Source organism: Schistocerca piceifrons, unplaced genomic scaffold (genome assembly GCF_021461385.2).
Source record: "Schistocerca piceifrons isolate TAMUIC-IGC-003096 unplaced genomic scaffold, iqSchPice1.1 HiC_scaffold_866, whole genome shotgun sequence".
Taxonomy (NCBI): Eukaryota; Metazoa; Arthropoda; class Insecta; order Orthoptera; family Acrididae; genus Schistocerca; species Schistocerca piceifrons.
This window is the reverse complement of record NW_025729131.1, coordinates 781,402-799,865: the sequence shown is the minus strand read 5'-3', so window position 1 is coordinate 799,865 and position 18,464 is coordinate 781,402. Positions and strand designations below refer to the sequence as shown.

Sequence of the window (18,464 nt, the reverse complement as noted above, 5' to 3'; positions counted from 1 at the left end):
ATTTTGAAAGATAAATTTCTCGATTTGTTTCCTTAACTGGTGCAGACCAAATCGATAGCACCACAAGTAGATATGAGATTTGTGTCATTAAACATAAGTAAAACTGTCAAACAACCACGCAACTGTGATATGTGTGTATGGACATAAACAGTGCTTCATTTGATTTAAACCAAGCGTGGTCTTGATTGCAGTTTTTGTTTTTTCTGCATTTTCATAACATGTTAGTGCAGCTGTAGCTGATAATATTTTGTAAGTACTCTTGTGAACAGTGTTAAGGGAGTCAGTGTGGATCACCTGTTCATGACATTATTTGTAACGTCTTAAAATCCTGATACTAATATTGAACCTGTCATAATTGAAACAGACAATGCTTCATGAGCGCATGTATGGCAAGTCACTATCAGCTGCCGGTGGTGCAGGTGCATGTGTGGTGGAGACACCAGAGTTGCTTGCTGTCCGGGAGAAGGCAGAAAAAGCTGCAGCAGAGAAAGCGGCAGCAGACGCTTGGCAGACTAACGGATCACTGGAACGGCCAGCTGCTTCTGTATCCCAGCCTTCAACACCTCTTAAGGGCCCCATCAATTAACAGATAGAGACTCGTACTTCAGATGGAAAGAGAAGAATAACACCTATGTACATACCTCCTGCACCAGATGCTTGGTGAGCCTTGATTAATTTTTCTGTAATTTTAAATTGTATTTGTGTGTTGTATGTGTATTGTGTTCATTTTAAATTGAGTTTGATTGGGGGCCTGCACTAGTGCCCATTAACTTCACATCAGTCACTTTTTGTGTTGTAAATATAATGTAATTGTACAGATAAAAATCCTACTTACCAAGGAGCAGCAGGAGAAAACGTATATGAAGGTTAAAGAAATATGCAAGCTTTTAGAGCCAGTGGCTCTTTCTTCTGGCAGAAAGGTTGAGGGGAAAGGAAGAGTGATGAAGAAAAAGGATTTGTGAGGTTTAGGAAGTGAGGAGAGTACAGAAAAGTCACTCAGAACCTTGGGTCATGGGAGACTTACCAGATGGGGTAAGATGGGGAGGGAGTGGGGGGAGGGAATGTTTAATTTGGGCAGTGATTGTCACTGAGGAACTTTGGCATTTTGGTCGGCAGTGCTCTTTCCAGTGTTATTTCCAGACATTGTGAACATCAAAGTTTGAGTGTGTCAGTTCCTTAGCAGTGGATAGTGCATATTTTCTTGATATCAGTGTTCTGTGAGTCAGGCCAGCAATTTCAGTATGTATGAACAGTTGAGGGATACTGCTAATTTTATGGTACTCTCTAAGGAAACCATTTTTACGCCATATCTCTGGTAGTCGTATATGGCTCAAGGAGGGCAGTCATGCAGTAGGAGTTGATTGTACTGTGCTGCTGATAGTGTGGATAATGTCATTTGGTGCCACACCAATCTTGTTCGTATGTGAGCAGATAATCATTGTAGGGGCACAATATTTCACCTCCAAATAGATGAGCCCAACTTCTAATGTGCAAAGCATATTTACCTAGGAGCCCAAATAGATGCCACACAGTTTATTAATCATTTTAATTCTTGCCCTTCTTTTACCTGAGGTCTTTGTCAGGTGCTCCTTCTAAGCAAGCATTCTGTCCACGGTAGTTGTCACGGTTGAGACCTTTGTCTTCAGAGTTAATTTTAAGCTCTCTTCTTGTGACCATTACAAAGGTGGAAGCATGATACTTCTGTCTTAGTTGTGTTAAGCTGCCGTCTCCATTTATGAAAGTAGTTGCTTGGCAGCTTTAAGTCAGAGATCAAAATGTCTTTGGAGGCCTCAAATGATTCATGTTGTGCAACTTTGGCTGAGTCATCTGTGTAAATGAACTTTCTGGATTGTGTTTAGCTTGTTTGAAATATAAATATTCAAGAAGATAAAGGCAATTTTTGAACCTTTGGCAGTTCGTCTCCATGTGGTGTACCCTGTGTAATGTCAAAGAGGTAACAATGCCTGGTATTCAGAGAGTCGTCAATTGCTGACCTCCTGGCAAGTTTTAAAACATCTATGGCTGCATCTTATTGATTTCTGAAGAAGACCTTTTGTTGCATTATATCTAGGGTTCTTTGTGTCAGTCTTCTTCAATGTTTGACTCCAGATGTTTAGAAATGGAATTTACTCCTCCGTGATAATGCTCCGTTTAACCTTCCAGATAATGCATTATACAGGGAAAGATAAATGAGCTAGTTGAATAAATAAAATGTGAAGAAAGAGAGATTACATTTGCAGAAGTGCCAAAATAAACTATGAGTTATCAGTGCAAAAGGGAGAGCAAGTGAATGAATAGAGAGAGAGAGCATGTGCACTTGTGTTTGTGGTCACATGCTTGCATGTATGTCTGTGGTGAAAGACTGGATTAATCATAAAACGTAGAACTTAGTAAATGAGAAAGTGACAAGGGAGAATACAATGTTAGGAAGAGAGAGGATTGTAATATGAGGGGGAAACAATGAGAGGTGGTGTGCATTTGACAGGTGTTGGGCATCAACAGTAAATGTAATAAATAGTGGTTTGTTTGATTCAGATGACCATTCTCTGGACTGTAATGGTTTAATTTTCCTGTTCACTCTGATTTTGCCAGGGATGATTTTGTAGCTGTAATGCACAAGGTTTGAAACTGTACAATGATTTACTGGATCCATAAAATTATTCTCCAGTCACCATTAGTACAGTACTAGTGCTTATTTGAAGTTTCTTGATAAGAAGTATTTTATGTGTTTTTGGGAAATAACAGTTAGATGTTCAGTCAGTAAAGAAAGAAAGGGACATTGTTAAGTATATTAACAAAAGTGATCTTAATTGTTATTGCAACATCAGTTTTAATGAACACATGCACAATGCAATCCCACATTATGTAGCTGGCATCCTGCAGGGAATATTTTAGGCCATCACTTAGTGCATAAAAGTCAAAGGTGTCTTGAAGGGTAGTTCCTCGTCATACAGTTATGTTCACTGCTGGCACGCAACTGTTTACAGTATATAATATCATAATTTCTTATGATGTTACGTCAACTATATTAATATAGCTGTTATTCATGGATGAAAATTTGGTTTGCTTTTAGTAATGTAAAGGTGATTGGTGGCTGAAACTGAGATGTCATTGCTTTCAGTTGTATTAAGAAGGATAATATGAACAGAATTTCTATTTTGTATAATATATGTCCTTGTGATGTTTTGGCATACCACACATTAATGTTGTCTGAAGCTGTGTGGACCTATTCAGGAAGGTTCACAGTATCTGTTTCTGTTGCTAAATCTTTGTATATACATTTTTGTTGCCTGTATAAATGAAGTGCTGATGATATGTGGCTAATTTGGATAGAAGTTCATGGTGATGCTTGTAAAATTAGTATTATTGGCAATTGTACCATATATACATTAATTTGGTCTGTGTTTAAACACCCATTCTGCCTCATTCTGACTTACTAAATACATATTCCAGCTGTCATAGCTGAGGATGGGGTTTAACAGATACTTAGTATCAAAATACTCCCTTCATACAGCAACCTAGTCCCACCACTGTATTCCACTTCTTATCCCAAACCATCATCCATGTGTCACTACAATGTCAACAGCCAAAATACAAAACATATCATATACATCTTAACTATCAGTTTGTAACTATCTGTCCCACACATCTGTTCCAGCAAACTCCCTGACCAAAAACTCCACCCTTGGACATTTCTATCTCATTCACTTTTCCATTCACCCTTACCTTTGCCCCCCCTCACCATTTTTCACTTCTGCACTCATCCCTCCCTCCCTCCCTCCCTCCCTCCCACCATCCTTCTTCTGTTTTGGGCTTGTTTCACTGCTGTCACTAAAACCCCTCTGTCTGCCCCCTCCGATATTTCAACACTGCTCTATACTGTCCTTTCATCTTCTCCCACACTTTTGCCTAGATGACTATCACTGGCTAGTGCCTGTACACACTCATTTTTCTGAGTAATGTCCATTATAGTAATGACAAGCATGTTTGCTGTGTCACATTATGTAGCTGATGAATACAGATATTGTGAGATGTTTCTTACACAAATACTAACTGCTTCTGATACCCTATCTTCCCTCATCTAATATTCACAAATTATGTGCCCTGTTCATTATGGTGAATATTAGTTGTCCATCATCCTTTATTGTGTTTTAGCTGATTGTCTGGTGTTCCCAGTTACTTATTTACCTCAGCCTTATGTCAGATAGAAAAAGGAATTAAATTATTGTACAGCATAAAACAAACCTACTGTATTTATTTGTTTTTAAAAGTATAAATACAATACACAAACTATAAAATTAAGCCCTTTACAAATTTATTGTAAAATTAATTCAAGACAAAACTTGATTACCTAAAATATTTGTCACTCCCTTTCCATTTCTGCTCACACTCCTAAGAGGGAAATGTCTTTGAGCTTAGCAACTCTGAAAACTGTGAAATCAATATTAAAGTTGGTAATTTTTATACACTTCCAGCATCCCACTTCCCTGCCCCCTTGTAGTGGTGCTTGGGTAAGGGATCTTGTACCTAAAATATTTTCCCCAAGATGGTGAGTTACACATGTACAAAGTGTGGTAGAGATGTCTTCAGTGGTTTCTGAGTTTTGCCTACATGTTACCTGCTTCCCTCATAACCTTTCATTCAGTTTTATGTTTTAATAGTTTTAACACCTACATAGAGAGTGCTGTAAAGGGTAAATCCAAAGAGATACATTCAAAGGAGGTGGAGAGCAAGAAACAGCCACAAATTCAATGAATTCTGTGACTGATCAAAGCAGAGAAAACTGGCACAAAGAATTATTTCACACATTTCAGTAGAAAAGCTGGGACACTGATTCGGGAGCTGGAAGAAGACCTGTCCCATAACACAAATAATTGCCAGTCATTGAGTGAGAGTTTCCAAGGTTCCAGCAGATAAAACATGTGTTCAACAAGTAAACAGAGAACTTACTGAGGTCAAGAAATCTCTAGAATCTAGTGCAAAATTCTCATCTCAATTTATGACCACTGAACAGAAGACTGTCCTTACTGACATGAAATGTACAAAAGCAGGTGCAGATGGGCTTTACTCAGGAATTCTGGTGCACAACAGTCCTGCCTTTTTAATGTAATTCTTCACAAAGGAACATTACCATCAAAATTTAAGAGCACTTAAGTTATTGTTATCAAAATTACAGGGAAAGAAGGAACTGCTTCAGAGCACATTTGTATTTAGCTATGGTTACAAATTCCTGGAAAAAGTTATATTAGACAGAATACAAACCAAATTAATTATGTGGTACCAACTGAACAAGATAGATTACACCTTGTAGAAGCTGCTGTGAGCAAGTGCTCTCGTTGTCTACTCACACAGAAACTAGGTACCAGAAATTAAAGACCAGGATAGTTTTCAATCACATGTCAGCAGCTTATGACATGATGTGGCGTACTGGTATAATATTGAAATTTCTGATAACTATACCTTATAAGACTAAGTAACCTCTTAAGGAACATGTTCAAAAATTAGCAGTGTGAAGTACACCAAGTTAAAAAGAAGAGCAGACAATGTGTACTCAAATGATGGCTCACCTCAAGGCTCTGTTCTTGCTCTGGCCTTATTCAGTATGTAACAGCAGACCTGCCAGAACTCCAGTATGCAGGATGTGATGACAGACTAAGGTTTCTAAAACAAAAGTAGATCTTTTCCACCTCTCTAATCATTTAGCAGCAGCAAAGATCAACCCACAGTTTGGCCCTATGGCATTGCCAATCACAGTAATATGCCAACTTACCATGGCATCCCATTAGACAGAACTCTGACATAGCATAAACACCTTTCCAACACAGCTAAGAAAGTACAAAGATGAGTGAACTTGGCGAGGAAGTTGGTAGGTAGTATATGGGAAGCAAACATGTCAGTTGTCCGTGGAGCATGTCTTACATTGATATATAGGGTGCATTTTAAAAAATCATAACTATTATGTTATTTGTGCGTGAACAATGTACTGTTGGAATGAGCAAACTCTCGAGTTTTACATGGTTCCCACTAGGTAGCAGCAGTGTGCACCCACTTCAGTTCTAGTAAAAATGGTGACAAGACAACAGAAAGCATTTTGTGTTCTACATTTTGCACAATGCAAGTAATAACTGTTCAGTGTGACTTTCGTACTAGGTATGGTGTGGATCCTCCTACAACACAGAACATTAGACAATGGCATGAACAATTCTGAGAAACAGGTTGTTTGTGTAAAGGCAAATCCCTGCACAACCCTGAGTGCCTGAAACAGACATCGAACACCTCTGCCATAATTTCACAAGGAGTCCACAGAAACCTGTTCGCTGTGCAGCTCGACAGCTCAACATGCTCCTGCTGTGCATCTAGCATGTGTTGCGTCGACATTTACACATGAAACAATACAAAATTGAGGTACGGCAAGTTCTTTATGAAAGTGGCAAACAACAACATGTGGTGTTCTGTGATTTCGTTCTGGGCAAGATGGAGGATGACAGTTTTCTTCCACATTTAGTGTTTAGTGATGGGGCAACATTCCATTTAAATGGAAAGGTGAACCATTGTAATGTGAAAATATGGGGTACGGAACAACCACATGAGGCTGTACAACATGAGAGGGCTTTCCAAAATTTAAAGTGTTTCATGCAGTTTCATGAGAAAAGGCGTATGGTCCATTTTTCGTTGCCAAGAACACTGTTACAGGAAGCACATGTCTTGATATTCCTTAGAACTTTCTTTTCCCACAGTTGGGGACTGATTCGAACGACTTCATTTACCAACAGGATGGGAAACCGCCACACTGTCATCAGGAAGTGGGGGAGTTTTTAAATCAAAGAATTACTGAACAATGGATCGTTGCACTGGAGGAAATGATTCAGCCATACATTACTGGCCTCCAAGGTCACCAGATCTGACTGTATGTAATTATTTCTTTTGGGGGCTTATAAAAAACTCTATTTATGTGCCTCCATTACCAACAACAATGAATGAACTGAGACATCGCATAACAGCAGCTGGGGAAGCTGTAACTCAAACATGCTTGTTGCAGTGTGGGAACAATTTGAATACCACATTTCCATATGTCATGCATCTCAAGGGGGGCCATATTGAACACCTACACCTATGAAAAGGTATTGGGGGGACTTTTGAGTCTCCTGTTCATCAAAAATAGAAAAATCATTGTATACATTTATTAGTTCAGAAATATAGATGTGCCAAATCAGATGATTCCTTTTTTTTTTTTTATAAACCCTGTACTCTGCCGTAGAATATTGCACATGAGTGTGGTTCTGCAGCGCACATGTGAAAAAAAGATGATGATTACTTGAATGATTCTATGAAAACCGTTAGTGACTCAGTGCTGGCTACGAATACTATCGAACATCTGTGTTGTCTGCTTTTGTTGAAAGGTGGCTCTGCACAATCTTTGCAAGAAAGTCTAAAAATGAATCAGTCCCCCTTCACAAAGTTTTACTCTTGCCGCATAGGAAATGCCTCAAATCCAGAAGACCAGCATTTGAAATAGAAATCCAAATGCTCTCCACTGGGTTGAACTGTGATGCTAAATGGAAATGTAAGTGGTGAGCCGTGAAAACCGGGAGTCATGAGCTTATTGGCAGCTCAACTTTTAAAGATCCAGGCTTTCATCATCCTGGAAAGGTGTTGTGTAAAGCTTAATACATTTCGAACTGGAGAAGGTATGTGCAAATACACCATGCACAAATGGCGTGTTTGCACTGATAGGATGTGTGTCTTTGGTGATGTACAGACAATAAGCCACATTGTAAATACGTGCCCTAATAGATGTTTCCCTAGTGGTATTGAGTCTGCATGAAGTATCTGAAAAGGTGCTTCACTGGGCTTAGTCTTCCAACATTTGTTTGTAGTCTGGACTACTGAATGTTTATATACCCTAAATAGTTGTGCATGTGTATTTTTTGGTGCACCAAGCTACATAAATTTAAGTATTAACTGTGTTTTTTGTACTTGTCACTTCTTTTTCCACATGTTGTTACTTTTAGGAAGCTTTAATTTTCGAGCACTAGTAATAGTGTTCCATAGATTTTGTGTTTGTTTTGAGTAGAGTCCAGAGACAGTTAGTGCTTATTTTGATTGTTTCCAACAAGAAGTGTCTAGTAACCACAGTTTAGTCAGCTATCAGCCGCCTTTAGTGAATTAGCAGTCTAGTTAAAAGTTGATTACTTAACTCTCTACAGTAAATTGTTGATTTCTTAGGATGGATAGGATGTGTGACTGCTGTGTACGGATGCAGGAGGAGCTGACCACTGTTTGCGAACAGCTGAACATGCTGATGGCCACGGTCAGCTGTCTTCAGGCTGCTGCCTCAGAGTGTAACGGCAATGGGGAATCTGGTGCATCACATGGCACACACCAGATGTTACATGCTTCACCCACGGTCCCTGCTTTCGAGACATCTTCATGGGTACTGGACCCGGTTGTGCCACCCTCTCCCCAAGGAGAGTGGCGGGTTCAACGGCGTTCGCGTTGCTTGACCCGGAGGGTCAATGTGGAGGCTGGCCATGCCAGTGAGTGGACATGTGGCCGCTCCTTCAGCAAGGTCTGAACAGGCACACAGGGGAGGGGTTTATTAGTGATTGGGAGCTCCAATGTTAGCTGGGTGATGGAGCCCCTAAGGGAAATAGCAGAAAGGTCGGGGAAGAAGGCCAGTGTTCACTCTGTCTGCTTGCCGGTGGGGGTCTCATCCAAGATGTGGAGGAGACCCTGCCAGCGGTAATAGAGAGCAGTTGGTGCACCTGACTGCAAGTTGTTGCTCATGTTGACAGCAATGAGTTCTGCTGTCTCGGTGAAGAGTTCATCCTGAGTTCATACAGGCGGTTGGCAGAGTTGGTGAAGGTGGAAAGTCTCGCTCTTGGGGTGGAATCTAAACTAACTATTTGTAGTGTTGTTCCCAGAACTGATCGCGGTCCTCTGCTTTGGAGCCGATTGGAAGGCTTAAACCAGAGGCTGAGACGATTCTCCCGAGATCTGGGGTGCAAATTTCTTGACCTTCACTATCGGGTGGGGAAATGTAGGGTCCCCCTGAATAGGTCAGGCATGCACTACACACAGGGAATGACAATATTAATGTGGTAATAGTAAACTGCAGGAGGGTCTATAGAAACATCCCAGAACTGCTCTCATTAATAAATGGTTACAATGCCCACATAGTACTAGGGACGGAAAGTTGGCTGAAACCAGATGTAAACAGCAATGAAATTTTAAACTCAGATTGGAATGTATATCACAGAGACAGGCTGGACAGTGAAGGGGGAGGCGTGTTTATAGTGATAAAAAGTGCAATAGTAGCAAAGGAAATTGACAGGAATCCAAAATGTGAAATAATTTGGGTGAAGATCACGATTAAAGCAGACCTCAAACATGGTAATTGGATGTCTTTATAGGCCCCCTGGCTCAGCAGCTGTTGTGGCAGAACACCTGAAGGAAAATTTGAAGAGTATTTAGAGTAGATTTCCCGACCATGTTATAGTTCTGGGTGGAGATTTTAATTTACCAGATATAGACTGGGAGACTCAAACGTTTATAACAGGTGGCAGGGACAAAGAATCCAGTGAAATTTTTTTAAGTGCATTATCTGAAAACTACCTTGAGCAGTTAAACAGAGAATTGACTCACAATAACATGTTAGATATTCTGGTGACAAACAGACCTGAACTATTTGAAACAGTTAACGCAGAACAGGGAATCAGTGATCATAAAGCAGTTACAGCATCAGTGATTTCAGCCGTAAATAGAAATATTAAAAAAGGTAGCTAAATTTTTCTGTGTAGTGAAAGTGACAAAAAGCAGATTTCAGAGTACTTGATGGCTCAACACAAAAGTATTATCTCATGTACAGATAGTGTTGAGGATCAGTGGACAAAGTTCAAAACCATCGTACAATATGCATTAGATGAGTATGTGCCAAGCAAGACTATAAGAGATGGAAAAGAGCCACAGTGGTACAACAACTGAGTTAGAAAATTGCTTCGGAAGCAAAGGGAACTTCACAGTAAACATAAACATAGCCAAAGCCTTGCATACGAACAAAAATTACGTGAAGCAAAATGTAGTGTGAGGAGGGCTATGTGAGAGGTGTTCAGCGAATTTGAAAGCAAAGTTCTATGTTCTGACTTGGCAGAAAATCCTAAGAAATTTTGGTCTTATGTCAAAGCGGTAAGTGGATCAAAACAAAATGTCCAGACACTCTGTGACCAAAATGGTACTGAAGAAGAGGATGACAGACTAAAGGCTGAAATACTAAGTGTCTTTCTCCAAAGCTGTTTCACAGAGGAATACTGCACCCTAGTTCCTTCTCCAGATTGTCGCACAGATGACAAAATGGTAGATATCGAAATAGATGACAGAGGGATAGAAAAATGATTAAGATCGCTCAAAAGAGGAAGGGCCACGGGACCTGTTGGGATATCAGTTCGATTTTACACAGAGTACGTGAAGGAACTTGCCCCCCTTTTTGCAGCGGTGTATCGTAGGTCTCTAAAAGAGTGTAGCATTCCAAAGGATTGGAAAAGGGCACAGGTCATCCCCGTTTTCAAGAAGGGACGTCGAACAGACTTGCAGAACTATAGACCTATATTTCTTACGTCGATCAGTTGTAGAATTTTGGAACACATATTATGTTCGAGTATAATGACTTTTCTGGAGACTGGAAATCTACTCTGTAGGAATCAGCAAGGGTTTCAAAAAGACGATTGTGTGAAACCCAGCTCGCGCTATTTGTCCACGAGACTCATAGGGCCATAGACATGCGCTCCCAGGAAGATGCTGTGTTTCTTGACTTCCGCAAGGCATTTGATACAGTTTCCCACAATCATTTAATGAACAAAGTAAGAGCATATGGACTATCAGACCAATTGTGTGATTGGATTGAAGAGTTCCTAGTTAACAGAACGCAGCATGTCATTCTCAATGGAGAACGCTTAAAGTAGTAAAGGAGTTTTGCTATTTGGGGAGGTAGAGAGGATATAAAATGTAGACTGGCAATGGCAAGGAAAGCGTTTCTGAAGAAGAGAAATTTGTTAACATTCAGTATAGATTTAAGTGTTAGGAAGTCATTTCTGAAAGTATTTGTATTGAGTGTAGCCATGTATGGAAGTGAAACATGGTCGATAAATAGTTTGGACGAAGAGAATAGAAGCTTTCAAAATGTGGTGCTACAGAAGAATGTTGAAGATTAAGTGGGTAGATCACATAACTAATGAGGAGGTATTGAATAGGATTGGGGAGAAGAGAAGTTTGTGGCACAACTTGACTTGAAGAAGGGATCGGTTGGTACGATATGTCCTGAGGCATCAAGGGATCACAAATTTAGCACTGGAGGGCAGCGTGGAGGGTAAAAATCGTAGAGGGAGACCAAGAGATGAATACACTAAACAGATTCAGAAGGATGTAGGTTGCAGTAGGTACTGGGAGATGAGGAAGCTTGCGCAGGATAGAGTAGCACGGAGAGCTGCATCAAACCAATCTCAGGACTGAAGACCACAACAACAACAAATGTAGGCTTCAACTTTCTATGTCTATGGCAAATTTTACCAAACTTTGAAGTGTCTCCTGTACCTGAATCAAATGATTTTGTTCATGTATGTTATGAGACACAATATATTTTCTTCTGTCATTGATTAAATTCAATCTCTCTTGTGTTACCCAAGGATTTCTACTATTGTTCCTCTTTTTACTTACTTCATCCTCTGCTGCATTCACTCTTTCATCTCTCAAAGCTACCCATTCTTCTTCTACAGTACTCATTTCCCCTGTTATTGTCAGTCATTCTCTAATGCTCCCTCTGAAACATTCTAGTTTGCTGTTTCTTCAGTTTTAATCTGCAATTCATAATCAATAAATTGTAGTAAGAGTCCACATCTGCACCTGAAATGTCTTACTACTTAAAATCTGGTTCTGAAATCTCTGTCTTACCATAATATAATCAATCTGGAACCTTCCAGTATCTCCAGGTCTCTTCCACATATAGAACCTTCTTTTACGATTCTTAAACCAAGTGTTAGCAGTGATTAAATTATGCTCTGCGGAATCTTCTACCAGGTGGCTTCCTCTTTCATTTCTTTCTCTTAGTCCATATTCACCTACTACTTTTCCTTCTTTTCCTTTTCCTACTATCGAATTCCAGTCCCCCATGACTATTAAATTTTCATCTCCATTAACTATCTGAATAATTTCTTTTATCTCACCATACGTTTCGTCTATGCCGTCCTCATCTGCAGAGCTAGTTGGCATATTAATCTTGTACTACTGTAGTGGGTGTGTGCTTTGTATCTATCTTGGCTACAATAATACGTTCAGTATGCTGGTCACCGTAGCTTATCCATATTCCTATTTTTTTATTCATTATTTTAGCTACTCCTGCATAACCCATATTTGATTTTGTATTTATAACCCTGTATTCACCTGACCAAACGTCTTGTTCCTCCTGCCACTGAACTTCACTAATTCCCACTATATCTAGCTTTAACCTATCCATTTCCCTTTTTAAATTTTCTAACCTACTTACCCAATAAAGGAATCTGACATTACACGCTCTGATCCATAGAACACCAGTTTTGTTTCACCTGATAATGACGTCCTAAGTAGTCACCGCCCGGGGATCCGTATGGGGGACTATTTTACCTCTGGAATTTTTTACACAAGAGGATGTCATCATAATTTAACCATACAGTAAAGCTGCGTGACCTTGGAAAAATAACGCTGTAGTTTCCTCTTGCTTTCAGCCATTTTGAATAATGTTACAAGGCCAGATCAGTCAATCATCCAGACTGTTGCCCCTGCAACTACTAAAAATGCTGCTGCCCCTCTTCAGGAACCACATGTTTGTCTGGCCTCTCAACAGATATCCCTCCATTATGGTTGCACCTACGGTGTGGCTATCCATATCACTAAGGCATGCAAGCCTCCACACCAAGGGCAAGGTCCATGGTTCATGTTAACTTATATCTATAAAATTTTCAAAATAACTGTAGCTTGGAAGTGATTTGTTGTGGAACTATAGCCATAAAATGACATCCTGTTAAGTGATGGTGCTTGGATATGCCTAACAATGCAGCACAGCTAATTATCTTAATAATTTTAAGGCGCTATGGTAGTGATGCATACAAGTAACTGATTTAATAGTCATGAAACATCAAAGAAAATGTTAATGATACGTAAACACTCTTGGATGAGAATTTAAAATTTACCTAGCTATGACTGTTCACTTGAAACCATTATCTTCAGCTAAGTTGATTATTAACTGCACTCCTTAGCATAACAGGTATTTGCTGTGGCAAGATAGTTTAAATGCGCACACATGCACATGCTTGTCACTGATCGGCTGTCATTTTGTGGCTGTGTCACCATAATGGTACATTTCTGACCTTCGATTATTTGAGAAATTTTGTAGAATTTGAAGTCCCCCTGCTCAGAAATGACTATCCGGTTGTTTTTCTCCCCCTCTGGCATGTATATGTTCACTGTTGGACAGACACAACAAAAAGACTGCTAAACAAGTGAGCCTTCACCTCAGCCAAAAAGCCTTCTCTTGAATTATACAAAAAGCACACACACATATTCATGCAACTGCACATGACCACTGTCCACTGTCTCTGGCTCTAAGGCAAAACTCTATGAAGAGTTGCATGTGCGTGAATGTGCGTGTGCTGTGTGTAGCTTACTTGTTTAGCAGTCTTTTGTTGCGCCTCAACATTTCTACTTTATGGTAAGATGAAATCTATCCTTTTTATAATATTGTCGTTATTCCATCCTGGATTTTCCATTGTTTTAGATATTCACTCTGTGTCTTTTAGCCCCAACCCTATTTGATAAGTGTGTTGTAATTCTTTTGTGGGACTCTTGTTAGTCACCATTTACAGTATTTGGTTTTTCCTATATCATATACATGATAACTTTTCTTCAGAAAGCATTGTAACATTGCAGGTGCAACAAATGTTTTTGGAAGTGTTGGGAAAGTAAATGTCGAGAGTTGGTGTTGCTGCATGACTTTGCGTGGACATAATGGTGATGTCCTGGATATGGCATGGTCTCCACATGATGCGTGGCTTGCGTCTTGTTCTGTTGACAACACAGTGATTGTGTGGAATGCTCTTAAGATGCCAGGTAATAACAATGATTTATACATTTCATACATAAAGTTTTGAAACACGAAGCAGTTCATTGCTTCATAAATAGGCAACTACTAGAACTATCATTTGTGGTAAATATCTGTAAAGGTACCTCATAGGCTTTTGGAAAACAAATTAGATGAAAATAAACCAACTTAGAGGAGTTCCTCTTATTGAGGTGGTTTTTTGTTTTAGTAAATCCAGTCTCCTGAATTAAATGTAGTTCACAAACAAATAATCTTAGAATATTGAATAATATGCAGATTTTTGTGGCATTACAGAAGCACACACTTGTCAGATGATAGGCAATTTCTTGTTTATAAGTTAGTGCTCAGATGAGAGTTGGTCTTACAAATATATGTTCTGAAAAGCGTGGCATGTTAAAACAGATGAAAACCTGATCATATCATAAGCAACAGAAAATAATTTTTGCTCGTGAAGAATAAATATTAATGGTGTATGTCTTATATATAGTGGAAATTAATGGTTAAAAAGTTGTACTATAGTTCTGCCTTCTGTAAGACATCATTAATTTATTTTTTCTGAGCCTGTACGTGTTTCAGCACATTATCGCACCTTCAGTGGACCATTTATTTGATTGTGTTATTTAAAAATAACCAATATCTTGTATTGATAATGCCACAGGTACTCTTAACATCACGCTCTGCTGGTTTAAATAAGAAGTTATTATTTGACTTTTATTTATTTTGCAGATGAATTAGTTGGAACTCTAATTCAGTACATATTATCTAGAGTAAGTATTTTATCAGATAATAGTGAGAATAAGATAACGTGAATTCAACCAATGGAAAATCCTGAATGGAATGTAACAATAACATGAAAAGGATATTTGCTCTACTCCCCATGTAGCAGAAATGCTGACACGCGAGTAGGCTCAACAAAAAGACTGTCAGGACAACAGTCTCTATACTCGTGTGTGTGTGTGTGTGTGCGACTTCCCACTTATTTCTCTCCAGCCCAGCAGACAGATTAACAAATTATAACAAACTTTGATTTGCTTTTGCAGATTAATCCAATTTCAAATCTTGATTTTACAGCCATCTTCATACAGTATTATGCAGAGAACTGGAAAACAATGTGCTGCCTGATATTTTATTTTAATATATTAGCTTATTTCAGCTTATTCCCTTCATCAGTACATGTCCTGATGTTGTAGGGACATATGTCAACTTAATATTATTTTCATATATTTGTATATTTTTCCCGCGTGGAATGTTTCACTATTATATTCATATCATTAATATTATTTTCACACAAACATACACACAAAATTCTAGCTTTCGCAACCAACGGTTGCTTTGTCAGGAAAGAGGGAAGGAGAGGGAAAGACGAAAGGATGTGGGTTTTAAGGGAGAGGGTAAGGAGTCATTCCAATCCCGGGAGCAGAAAGACTTACCTTAGGGGGAAAAACGGAAGGGTATACACTCGCACACACACACACACACACACACACACACACACACACACACACACACACACACATATCCATCCGCACATACACAGACACAAGCAGACATTTGTAAAGGCAAAGAGTTTGGGCAGAGATGTCAGTCGAGACATCTCTGCCCCAACTCTTTGCCTTTACAAATGTCTGCTTGTGTCTGTGTATGTGCGGATGGATATGTGTGTGTGTGTGTGTGTGTGTGTGCGAGTGTATACCCGTCCTTTTTTCCCCCTAAGGGAAGTCTTTCTGCTCCCGGGATTGGAATGACTCCTTACCCTCTCCCTTAAAACCCACATCCTTTCGTCTTTCCCTCTCCTTCCCTCTTTCCTGACGAAGCAACCGTTGGTTACAAAAGCTGGAATTTTTTGTATATGTTTGTGTGTCTATCGACCTGCCAGCGCTTTTGTTTGGTAAGTCTCATCATCTTTGTTTTTAGATATATTTTTCCTACGTGGAATGTTTCCCTCTATTATATTAATATTATTTTCAGCAACATTTTAAAATTGTCAATAATTTGCTGTTGTACATATATTATTACTAATTTTTTGGAAGCTAACAGTTGTAGGAGTTCAAGTTTGGCATCTAGTCGTTTCCTCAAAGATATTTCAACATACAATATATTCAGCATAACTTCATACAACTACTGCCATCGTATATCTTCAACAATTACTAACTAACTGTGCTGACACAGCCACTTTAGTATGTATATTAATGCAACAAACACAAGCTTACAAGTGTTTTATTAAAACAGTTACTTTAATTACCTTAAAATGAAAATTACATATTCACAAATATTCTGGTGCGACATTAGACTTTACAAAAAGAAGGAAAAATATTTGATTTTCTGTGCAAACTTTCATGAAATGAATCTCTTTATGAAATTACTGTCAAGGTACTTAATTATTTAAATTACTCTCATTTACAGAGGCTACAATGCTGTAGCCAAATTATTTACTGCACCTAATTATTTTATGAGCTGTGTTGAAGGTCATGATCTAAAGAACACTATACAGTTTCAGTAATCAGACCGGACATTACAAAGTGTTTTTTTCTGGGACTTTATTTTTGTTAATTTTACAAAATTGGATTATCCAAGTGAAAATTCATCATTCTGGATTAGGAGTTACCATCCTATCAAAACAGGAAGATACGTGCATGAAAATTCAAAGTATCATATTTTTGTAAATAAACTAGAATGACTGACTTGTCATTTGTGAAACATTTAGTAATCACAGATAGTATCAAATAAAGAATAATAACTGTGGAATAATTTCACTTAGGTTTAAATATAAGATAATGTGATAAAAGATACAGTGTATCGAGTGATATATTAAATATCGTACATCAAGGTGATTCGTAAACATATGTATCATATACTTCAATATTTGAGTCTCAGTCCATTATAGTACACACTCCTACAGCCTATTATAGTTTCTTTTGTATTTTCTGTCTGTTTTTTAAATTGTTAAAGGTATAGCTAACAATAGATACACAATTGTGGTGATTAACAGTTTCCTGCCTGTGATAATGATACTTAAAGCAAGGCAGTTTCTTCTTCAGCTTATGTTAGGAATAAGAGAATGCATAGAATATTTTCATGAATTAAGTCCCCAGTTTTCATCTTCTTACAGAAATGGTAGCAGTACTGAAAGGTCATTCTGGACTAGTGAAGGGTGTTGCATGGGATCCTGTAGGCAAATATATGGCTTCACAATCTGATGACAAGACATTGAGGGTTTGGAGAACAGCAGACTGGAAAGAGGATTCAGTCATCACTGAACCATTTGAAGAGGTTTTTATCTCTTAAAATTATAATTTTGCACAAATATTATTCTACAAATTTTCATGTTAATATGAATGTTGACTTCAGTGGCTGGTAATGTACTGGTGTCCTTATTTAAGTAATTACATTGTAGAAATACTGCTCCTTGTTTTATATCTGAGAGGGTAGAACATTAACAGTATTAGATCATAAATGTGTCCAAGAAACTCCTACTAGGAATTCAATTTTTAACTCTACCAATTCAGAAGGTATCATTTTAGGATGGAGCCAGATTTCAAAACCTGTTGATTGTTTCACTGTGGCTTTCTGAATAATCTGTTTGTTGATTGGCATATTTTCTTTCCCTTTGTTTATGTAACTGACACAGGTATTTGAAATGGGGTGCTGTGATTGAGGTAATGAATGCATGCCATTTGAATAAAATAAGGTCAAATGTAAATGTACTGTTGCATATTGCAACAGCATTGCCGGCAAGGCTTAGGAACATTGTTAATTGAATTTGATCATCTCCGTGTTATCTGATACATAAAATGAACACTAGGAATACAAGAATATACTCAAACCCTTACTCCTGGAGTACATTAATAATTTGATAAATAAAGTAGATACATTTTATGTATATTATTTCAGGATACTGCTGCTATTTTCTGAAGCTTGATTGTAGACTTGTGTAGTTAGGTGATAAGTTTATTTCGGCAAGTTTATTTTGGCTGCAGGTGATCTGCAGTTAAAATGTGCTATTAATATATACAATTTTTATGTTATATATCTGTTTGGTTTAGTAACAGTGTGTCGAATACTTACTTTCATACCTCATCATTGACATTGTGGCTGCCAAATTTTGCTGCTTATTCTATTTTGTAGTTGAAATTTTCATTTTTTATTAATTTTTAACAGCTTCACTTCAGATAAGCCAATTATATTGTATGGTTACATATTAATTTTTTTATCGGTACAGTTATGTGGTTGTTATATATTCTTTGTATAGGTCTGTATGAGTATTCTTTGCATATCATGTTATTTTTTACCACGTCCTAAAATTTTGACAAAATTTTTAATATAATTTTTATGCTTGAGT

The 18,464-nt window shown here is 38.2% G+C and overlaps 1 protein-coding gene across 1 annotated transcript in view; it reads left to right on the top strand.

Annotated features, from left to right (window-relative positions):
- The window catches only part of LOC124771029 (protein HIRA-like), a 303,194-nt gene that overhangs the window by 122,409 nt on the left and 162,321 nt on the right, over positions 1–18,464 (top strand). The window contains 1 exon segment of the mRNA XM_047249270.1: positions 365–660. Within this exon segment, the coding sequence (XP_047105226.1) occupies positions 365–660 (296 nt within the window).